This window comes from Fukomys damarensis, unplaced genomic scaffold, assembly GCF_012274545.1.
Source record: "Fukomys damarensis isolate Sample0158 unplaced genomic scaffold, DMR_v1.0_HiC HiC_scaffold_12, whole genome shotgun sequence".
NCBI lineage: Eukaryota > Metazoa > Chordata > Mammalia > Rodentia > Bathyergidae > Fukomys > Fukomys damarensis.
In genome coordinates, this window is record NW_022900924.1 from 43,313,514 (window position 1) to 43,324,551 (window position 11,038).

Sequence of the window (11,038 nt, forward strand, 5' to 3'; positions counted from 1 at the left end):
TTCTTTTTTCTATTCAACCAAATAAGAAAACTTTTTTTTTTTTTTTTTTTTTTTTGGTTTTTTGACAGGGTTCTATGTATTTGAGACTAACCTGGAACTATGTAGCCCAGGCTGGTTTCAAATGCACAGCGATCCTCCTGCCTCAGCCTCTCAGTGCTGGGATCACAGGTGTGTGCCACCACGCCTGGCAGCAAGACCTTTAATGTCTACCTTCAAACTGCACCTCTAAGTTCTACACACTTTTCAATCCACTGAAAGGGCCATGTGACCCTCGCTGTTTACCCTCATGGAAGGAACGGCCTCTGCTCATTTCCTTCCAATCTGCTGTCCACATAAACAGCTTCTCAATGCACCAGGAACAGCCACACTCCTCCTTCCTTACCACTGCCTGTCAAGGAACTAACCTTCGTCAACAAGTCCTATATGTCTTAAGTGGAGAATAGAAGGGCAAATTTTTGAAGTCTGAGTTATATGAATGAAAGTGTTCTCATCTTGTAAAAAACAATGACCCAAAAAACTAATACTGAAAAGTTTTTATTTCCAAGATCAAATATTACAACAGGACATTTACATGTATTTATAAAAAAATGCAGCAGTTGGATTTGTAGATCAGAGGTTTCCTTGAGTTTGGTCCCTCTCTCAGCACAGTGAGCTGATGTCTTCGAAAGACTAGCATCCCACTCCCCTCCCACCCCCTGCTGCCCACCCGCCCTCCCCAATTCAAGTTGCAGTATTAATATAAAGCAACTGGGTACAACACAGCAAGAATATTCACAATTTGGTACAGTCCAAACCAGAGGATCACCAACCGAGAGAAAGATCCTCACTTTAGAAAATATTTACCTATAGACTACATGTATCTATAGATAGATCACACCCGGTTAGCTAAGATTTCCCTGGTTTTACAGCAAGTGGAAGTTCTGTTGAGTCTTATCCAGTAGTCACAGCTCTGCTTTACCTAATGGCATGCTTTCCTTATGTAAGTTTAGATTTCACCACCTCCAGGAGTCTTCAAATTTAAGGCTTTCCCTAGCACCTTTAGTATCACTTGCTGGATACACAGGGGAGTCTGAGTGCATGGTCCAGCTCCCTCCTGCTCACTGCTCCCAAAGCCTCCTTCCACTTTGGGGAGGAGCGACAGATGAGGGCATCTCCAAGCACAGCAGGGTTAAAGGCCCAGACAACCGAGAACTCTGCACTTCAGGGAGCACGTGCCAGAAGCGCTCCAATAGGAGCACTATCGCTGTCCACTATCTGCTTGGATTTCACTACAGATGAAATTTAGAGCCTGTCCTGCATTAAAAATGCTCATCTCAGTAAGACCACCACTTTATCAGGATAAGCCAGCATACAGATATCCCAGGGAATCTCTAAATACTGTTAGGAACTGCTCGAAAAACACTTCTAAAGCAAATACCCCAAGTAGACGTCACTCAAAAATTCCCAACCCACCCTCTTCCCTATCCCCAAACAAGTTTCATTCCTTGTTCAACCTCTCTGAATAAGATGGGAAGTGAGGTTTGGAGAATGACATGAAAATGTTTAAAAACACGGTGAAGACATGCCAGAATTGGACACCTCAGATGTCAAATGAACTCAAAAGTATGCACAAAGCTCACCACACACATGAGAAATTTCCATAGAATGATCAACAGCCATTAGAAAAAGGGCTTTCTTAAGGGTCAAGGAAAAAATAAAAATAAAAAAGACACCAGATGCTTAGAATTTGTTAACTGACAAAAACCATCCAGGAAAAAAAAAAAAAAAAAAAAAAAACAACAAAAAAAAAAAAAAAAAAAAAAAAAAAGTCCTAGAGGAATGAAAAGCTTGTGTCCCACAGCTTCCCAACAAAGCCTGATGAAAGCCTCATGGTCTCCATGGTGCTGGCACGACTGATGCTCATCCTGTGTCTCAAGCTAAAGGATCATTTAACCTCCAGGGGTTAAACGAACTGAAGAGGGAGCTCTAGGAAGAGTGACGCCCAGTGCCCTCTCCGAAATGCTCCTACTCCTCGTTAACTGAAAGGTGGAAGTCACACACTACTGTCACTCTAATTATCAGGTTAAAGGGATTTTTCCAGTGGCACTGGTCACTTTGAGGCTTACCTTACAGGGTAACAAGCTACCAGAAAGTTTCTAAGAGCATATGCTTAGTGTCTTAAACCTGTCTGTATTCTGAATCACATCATCTAATTTACTGATATTTTCTATTATTAAGAACAAAGCAGCTCTGAGAAAATCATACTATAAAATCATTTTGATGAAAACACCAAGGTGTCCAATTGAGTGTCAACCGTCCAAAATCACTGACTTGAAATAGGCTCTGGTGATACACGTTATAAAGTCAGTCACCCTGAGAGGGAGAGAAAAGCAGAACAGATGGGCACGGTCCCGGGCCAAACACCTCTCCATCAGTTAGAATGACCACACCGAGGCTGTGCAGAAGGTAAGTAACAAAGATGTTAAAAGAAGAGAGATTCCATTCCAGGCTGGAAATTATCTGAGGACTTGAAATGTTTCCCATTTCCTAAAAATGAAAAGATTCTTGGTGGCCTAGTCAATGAATAATAACTTCCTTTGTGATGAAGATAAATTATCACGTAAATTCAGTCCAGCTTAGCTTGGCTTTTGCCATTTGAAAGCTTCCATGACTTCCAAGGCATATAAAATCTTAGGGCAGTTTGATAGCTACACAGGAAATATTACCATTAAGTAAACAAAAACTTATTACATATTACCAGAGAATTAAGTACAGCAAAGCAATTTCCTATACTTATAGATTAGTATGATTGTTAGGCAAAATACTACCATGTGTACTTCTAATTGTACAAATAAATCTGGTTATCTTTCTAAGCCACCTCATTGCAGAAATGCTAAATGAGTAGTTCATATTGGATGGTCAAATTTAAAGAGGCCATATATTTTTGAAATGGCCCAAATCATTAAGTTTATTATGATGGTTGAGATTCTAAGCAATACAACAGCAAATCTATAGGCCAAAAAGGAAAGGATAGGGGTCACAGAGCTAGCCACTCTCTATTTGGTAAGAGAATTCTCCTTAGAAAAATGAGCCATAAGCCAGTGTGATTGATGGTGCACACCTATAATCCCAGCACTCAGGAGGCTGAGGCAGATGGACTGCTCTGAGTTTGTGGCCAGCCTGGACTACATAGTAAGCTCAAGGCCAGCATGAACCACGTGGCCAGACCTTATCTCAAAAAATGAAAAGAGCTGGGCATGGTGGCGCACACCTATAATCCCAGCACTTGGGAGGCTGAGGCAGGAAGATTGCTGTGAGTTCCAGACCAGCCTGGTCTACCATAGTGAGTTCCAGGTCCATCTCAACTACACAGTGAGACCCTGTCTCAAAAAGAAGAAAGAAAAAAAAAAAAAAAAAAAAGAAAGAAAAGGAGCCATAAAAAGCTGTTTGCCTCAAATTCTTCCCTTGTATGCACATTTATAAAAAACAAGAATCATTAAAACTCAGAAACAGGATTAAATATAGCTAGCTATATTAAAAATTATAATTACTTGGGCTGGGGATTTAGCTCAGTGGTTCTGCTGCCTGCCTCACAAGCACATGGTCCTGAGTTTGATCGCCAGTACAAAAAAATAATTACTTTTCGGAGAAAGAACATTAAAAAATCAAGAACTGAGAATGGATGGGGCTGGGGATTTAGCTCAGTGGTTCTGCTGCCTGCCTTGCAAATGCAAGGACCCGGTACCAAAAAAAAAAAAAAAAAAAAAAAAAAAAGGAGAGAATGGAGAAGTAAAAGAGAGCCTAAGATTAAAATTTATTTCTAATTAAGGTTTTCATCACAGCCAATAATCTAATCACATGAGTTCACTTCATGGGAAAGCCAGGCCATCATAACCTCTACTTTTAAAAATTCTTGATTCTATTACCAGGCACGGTAGCACATGCCCGTAATCCCAGCACTTAGGAGTCTGACAGAGAAGGACTGACGCATGTTCAAGGCCAGCCTGGGGTACATAGTGAGACCCTATCTGAAAAAAACAAAAACAAAATTCTTGATTCCAAACTGTCTCTCAGAGCAGGACTGACACATGAGTAAATAAAAAACCAACATAACCATTATTGAAATGCCAAACCTCCGTACAATAGAAGAAATCAACATACAGTATTGGAATATTATTCTCTATTGTTATTTTCATTTCTGATGAATGTTCTTGCCACCTTCTAAAGTGTGTACTGTGCAATACTACTAAGTTTCTTGGCAAAAGAACAACTGAAATGCTCAGCAAGGCAAACTGACAGAGCTGAATATTCACAGCCCACAGTTGTCTTAAGCAGCCAGTTCATGGAGCTTCCATTACTGGGAAAGTGCCACGTTCCTCAGATGGGCTGCTTCCTCCTGCCCTCCTCACTCAGTTTCACACAAGACATTTTTATTCAAAAGTTAAAGGAAAGATGACCAAAAAGGAGGGGTGAACACACAAGCCATTTTAAAGAGTCAGCTGAATGAGATCTTGAAAAAGTTGGTTCTGCCCAAACCAAGTGTAAATTCTAACAAACCAATTCCCCAGTAATTGCTGAGCCAGTAGAGCAGTTATTTTAAAGCATACAAGATAAAATTCAACTCCAGTGTCAGCAGCATATTTAGTTTGCATTAATTACACCTTAGTTGTACTCAACACTGATTAGGCAGGCACACAATACAAACAATTCATAAACAATGAGAACTAGATCTACACCTATGACATTCTCCTTTTGGGGGATTTCAGTCATTACAATGAGGTTACATCAAGTTCCTGGACAAATGATAACTGTACACAGAAAAAAGGCAAAGGAACTGATTAACAAGAACATTTTTAATTAGCCGAGGGGTAATATATAATAAAGGGAATAGACTAGACACAAAAATTTGGAGTGGAAAAGGACTTCAGAGATAATGTAATTGGTGGTCTACTGTGTGTGTGGGGGTCCTCAAGTTTCTGCAAGGCTCTGAAATTCTAGGTGCACATTTAGATTTTCTCTAAGGAATTAATAACTTAATAGTTAACCCCACACTTCTCCACCCACACCAAATTAAAAATGTAAGTCCTTTCCCTGGCAAAGACTGAGCACTATTGTCTACTGTTCTTATTATGGGGATGAGGACCCCAAGACTCAGAGGTAGGAAGAGACCTTACAAGGTAACAGTTATAGCAGAGCTCTTACCCAAAGTGCACTTGCCCTCCACACAGTGCGTTTCCTGCACACCATATATAATTCACTCTACATTTCATCTGTACCTGGGTAGATAAGTTAAAACTTTCCTTCATTTTTTAATTCCTAGTGGCTCCCTCTGGTATTTCTCTTAGTCCAAGTGACATCCCTGCTAGTTCAGAATCTTTAGAGCTGGGCATGGTGGTGCACACCTGTAATCCCAGCACTCAGGAGGCTGAGGCAGGAGGATCGCTGTGAGTTGAGACCAGCCTGGGCTACATAGTGAGTTCCAGGTCAGTCTCACTACATAGTGAGACCCTGTCTCAAAAAACAAAACAAAACAAACAAACAAAAACCCACAAAAAACAAAAACAAAAACCCACCAAAAAACAAAACAAAACAAACAACAACCCTTCCCTCCCCCCTCTATTTTTTTGTGGTTTTTTTTTTGTTTCTTAAGACAGGGTCTCACTATGTAGTTGAGACTGACCTGGAACTCACTTTGTAGCCCAGGCTGGTCTCGAACTCACAGAGATCCTCCTGCCTCAGCCTGCCGAGTGCTGGCATTACAGGCGATCAGTTCTCCCAAAAGACACAATAATTTTAAAAATATATGTATCCCAATAAGTGTTTAAATAATTCAGGTAAATGAGGCCGGGTGTGGTGGCACACGCCTATAATCCCAGCACCGGGGAGGCTGAGGCAGGAGAATCACTGTGAGTTGACCAGCCTGGGCTACATAGTGAGTTCCAGGTCAGTCTCACTACATAGTGAGACCCTGTCTCAAAAAACAAAACAAAACAAACAAACAAAAACCCACAAAAAACAAAAACAAAAACCCACCAAAAAACAAAACAAAACAAACAACAACCCTTCCCTCCCCACTCTATTTTTTTGTGGTTTTTTTTTTGTTTCTTAAGACAGGGTCTCACTATGTAGTTGAGACTGACCTGGAACTCACTTTGTAGCCCAGGCTGGTCTCGAACTCACAGAGATCCTCCTGCCTCAGCCTGCCGAGTGCTGGCATTACAGGCGTGCGCCACCATGCCCGGCCCAAAAGAGTCTTTAGTGCCAGAGATTGATACAGTAATCCTTTCCTACTTGGGTACTGGTTATATGCCTTACTGATGAAATGTCATGCCTTAAAATCCAGTAGCTACAATAGGTGGACCTAAAGAATGTACACGAATCAACAAAGATTTGAGCCACAATGTTTTTCACCTTTCGGTCTTACTTCTTTGTGAAGACTTTACTAACTAAAACCGAAACTATTCCTTCCCTTTTCTAAAGTGCTACTGAATTACAATACAAGCCCAGAAATGCAAACATTTACATATTCTCCAATTATCTCATTTGTAATCCATCTGCCTAACTGGATAAAAGTCAAGAATCAGTTCTTAATAGACTTCAAAATATTTCCTATTTTGATTCAGAACTCAATAGGTAACTGTTGCCTTTTATAGTCAGGAAGCAAAATTTTACAGATTTAAAACACACAGGGAGGGTTCAATAATCTAGCATGGATTGGACACAGAAAAGAATAATTACATCTTTTCTGAAAAATAGTTAAAAAAGATAAAAGTTCTTTTTTATCCTTTAGATTTATTCTTGGCAAATAATGTCACATAGTTATTTTCCTTTCACATTTTCATCAGTGCATCATTTTTAAAAAAGCAATTAATAATTAGTCTCTGAAAATAATGGCATAAATAAGAATTTATACGCAAGATCCACAAGCTTTTCCTCAACTACTCCCCCTACCTTTAAGGAAACACAGCCAAATGCTAACTTACAGAGGCCAACCTTTTGGGCAAACTGAGTCCCTGCAGGTGGAAGGGCACAGCAAAGGAGTGGGAAGGCAGGGCTTTGGATTCCAACTGTGACATTTCACTTGGGGCTGAGTATCCTGAACGTGCCCTTGAGTTTTCCTCCTTGTTTATTAATCAGGGGAAGGCCACACGCATGGAGTCTGCAGGAAGACTTAAGGGGAGAGTGCACATAGACTACATAGCACATGCTACGTACGCTAAACGTGTTCCCTGTTCTGTTTCTCTGTGGCACTGTGATTTCCCTTCCCTGGGTTCTTCCTAAGTCAAACTCACAAGCATTCCTCTCTCACTTTTTTCTCACTAGTTTTCATTCTATCCTGCTATGATATTTCAGTCATGCTCAAAAAACACCTGTTCTCTCTTGACCTGTTAAATTCTCTTTTAAACCGTTCCCATAACTATAGGGGGAATGACTATTTACCAACCTTGATGACTTCATTTAATCTTTTCAATCAAACCTTTCCTCCAGAGAGCAAAGGAATTTGCAGAGGAAACAGGCAGCAAATGGGAGCAAGCATCCTCCCTAAATAGATGAGGCTCTTTAGCAAGGCAACCCTCCCAAGTCGGTCTTCTGGTATAAAAGCCAGAGCTCTTCCCCAAGGGCCTACAACCCAGAGATAATGACACACCTGCCTCAACACGAAATAAAACCCTCTACATCTTGTCCTCTAAACATGCTGGACTGCATCTAAGTTGGATGAATATATCACTTTGTCTGTACCTTAAAACATACATATAATTGGTCATCTCACGCTAACCCAGGTTGAAAAGTTACTTTGGTGTCTCACTAGTGCTTTGTCCTCTCCTTTATCAACATGCTGCCACAGGCTGTCAAGATGTGGCTCAGAAAAGCTGGTAGGAAAAATACAAAGGAGAGTCCTAGAGTGAGTACTGTGGACTACACAGTTTGGACCAGTTTGGGCTTCAGCTGTGACTGTGCTGGGAGTGAAGACACGTGCCTCATGGCACAAGGCTGCACAAACCATCACTTCTTACCCTGTGTCACCTTGGTTTTTAGATTTAACCTTGACTACCACCACCAAGTTTTTGTACCCTCCATCGTACCTTTGAGAGTGGACAGCATATCCTCAGACAGCAAGTACATCATCCAAGTTCAGAGATACGACAGATCAGAAGCTGCTAGTTAAGCCTTAAGAGCCTATGAAAAACACCCAAGTGGTATTACTCAGTCACCAATCTACAGAGAGAACTTTGACTCAGGTATAAATGAAACTGTAATTATATAAATATATTTATAAATATTTATACAATTATATACTTATACATAAGCACTTACACGGACTTAGAAAAAAATGTAGGAACATTAATTCAAAAGGACTCACTGAAGAATAACAGAATTTCCCATGATTTCCTTGAGGAGATACATAACTCATTCTTCAGGGAGGGTCCTCAAAATCCAACCATTAAAAACCATGTTCTATAATTATGGACTAGCAACACACAATATCATTTTTTAAAAATCCCCTGGTTGCCAAGAAAGCAATCTTCAAGTCAACAGCATTCTAAAGGTCTCTGAGCAACAGCAATTTATGTGCCTCCTATAGAAGAATCAACTAATGTCCCCAACTGACAAAAAGTAGCATGAGTTAATTTCTGATTTTGCCACTAGATCACTACTTCCAACTAGACGACTCTATTTAAAGCTCAAGTAGGAACTGAGCACTGCAAAGCTCATAGACCAACAGTATTATCCAGATCCAAGGTGGTCTCTTAAGATAACACTGAAGGTTTTCACCAGCTACAGGCTGAATGTGGCTTTTGTTGGCAGAAAATCCCATGTCATCTGAAGATGACTGTAACCTCCAACATCTAAATGCTGTCTTATGAGCTGAGTTTAAACATCTTCCCCCTTGCAGACTTTCAGTTTTGAGGGAAAAATCAAATAAAAAATTAAGGTCCGTTACCAGAGCCTTTAGAAACTATTTCAACCAGTGGTTAAAAAAAAAGAATCATTATTTCTAACCAAAGGAACATGGTTAGCAACTCTGAGCTGCAGGTTTTTCTTTCCCCTGGGACATACCTAAGTATGCCTTGAGCACATAGGACTATCAATAACCACAGTGGTTACAATCACAAGCCATTGTACTGCATGATTATTGAATAGCTGGCCTTCTACAGCTCAATGTGGGCTCAGACAATGGAGGAGCCAAAGGACTAATATGCTCTACTGGCAAAAACAGCAAGCACATTCCTATCCATCACCACAATATGCTCACTAAATGTCCATTCTATGACTAGCAGGATCAATAGACTTAACTGAGTAATCATGAAGAAAGTTGTGTCAGGCTAGGACATTGAAAGCCACCCCATACTACACGTCTTACACCAAACACTCATTCTGCCAATAACACACAGCATGGAAATAATCTGTAGCTGGGAAGATGGATATCTTTTACAAAATTTTTTTTTTTACATATGAGCAATAATATAAACAATGCTATGTCCATGTAAACAAAAGCCTAGGTATTTTGTTATGTGATGTTTCCTACATGAAGAACAACAAAAACGTGTTCAGAACTTCTTCTCCCTACTAAAAATGGGGGCTCATTAAAAAGGGAGGTTGTTCTTATTTTGAATATAGTTATTATTTATCAAAGGAGTCTGAGGAATAATACCATCTGATCCTGAAAAAACGCTGTGCAAAAGACCACTTATCAGACACACATTTCCTGCTGTCAGTACTAGGAGAGATCTTATTCTTACACTTCCATTTGGTCACCAGATTAGATAAGAAATAAAGAACATGGAAAAAGTCGATCAGGAGAGGAAAGGGTGGGAGGAAGAGACTAATTACAGAAGAGAACAAGAAATAAAGAGAAGGCAGGTGACTTGCTTGCCCAACTTTGGCTCTCTCATTCTATGAGCCAAATGCATACGTAGTGATATGGAATATCACAAGGGAAAGGGGATAAGCTGAGAGAGGTCAGGCCAAGGTGTTAATTTCTCTCCTGTACAAAGACAGTCTCTTGAGGACAAAGGCCTGCCTCCTGTAATGTAATGTCATAGTCCAGGTGAGAGAGTTTCCTCCGAGGGAAGTTGGTGAGAAGTTCAAAACGTTCATTTGGATATCCTTTAGACTGGACATGCTTCACTAAAGCCTACGGAAAACAAGAAAAAGAGCTGTTATATGGAAATAAAAGAAACAGCACCTTAACAAATTAAATATATAACCCTGTGATTCTTTATCAGATTAGATGAAATACAAAGTCTAAATTATTCTTTTACACAATCAAAGTTCACCCTTGTAGTAAGGCTAATATAACCCTTTGGACAGGAAGATAATATATCTGTACCCAATAATTTAGGCCCTTATGTGATACTAAAATAGTTATCACTGCCCCTCCAGGAACCCAATCCATAATAATACTGTCCTCATTTTTTTTTAAGAGTAGGAAAAATGTGAGGGAAAGAAAACTTCTAAGAGAGACAGAAGGGGGACTATAAAGTGGGTTGCCCACCCACCCCACTTTTCAAAGATGTTTTATACAGCCAAGCCATGTGGTGAGGCAGGAAAACATTTTCTTTTTCTTTTTCTTTTTCTGTTTTTGTTTTTTGTTACCGAGACTGAACTCAGAATCATGTGCTTGCGAGGTAGGTGGCGGTACCACTGGGCTAAATCCCCGGCCCTTGTCCTCATTCTAAACATTTCATCAGCTTCCCTTCTGCTCTCACAGAACTATCTCCTTCAGCCTGTCTCTGGCCAGTCTTCTCACCTGTGCACTGACTGGCCTCTTGACCTTCTTGTTTCCTCAGAAATCACACCACTCTAGGATGCCCCCTTCTAGAATTTCTCTAGCGCCTCCCTTTCTACGCTGCTTCTCACCAGACCTAACCTGCCCACGCTGCCCAATCACCTTCCCCTTGCCTTACTGCCCACTCTTCCCTCCTGCTTCACACCAAACTTCCAGCGCTCCTTGACCTGGGAATATGTTCCAAGACCCTAGGGACACCTGAAAGCACAGGCAGTACTGATCTTGATTATATATATACACACACACACACACATATATATATATATA

General features: G+C 40.4%; 1 protein-coding gene across 1 annotated transcript in view; it reads right to left on the reverse strand.

Annotated features, from left to right (window-relative positions):
• Window positions 1-8,836: 8,836 nt before the first annotated feature.
• Window positions 8,837-11,038, reverse strand: part of Ubxn7 (UBX domain protein 7) — a 59,935-nt gene continuing 57,733 nt past the window's right edge. The window contains exon 11 of the mRNA XM_019207488.1: window positions 8,837-10,117. Coding sequence (XP_019063033.1) covers window positions 9,956-10,117 — 162 coding nt within the window. The 3' untranslated portion in view covers window positions 8,837-9,955. The remainder of the gene's footprint in view (window positions 10,118-11,038) is intronic.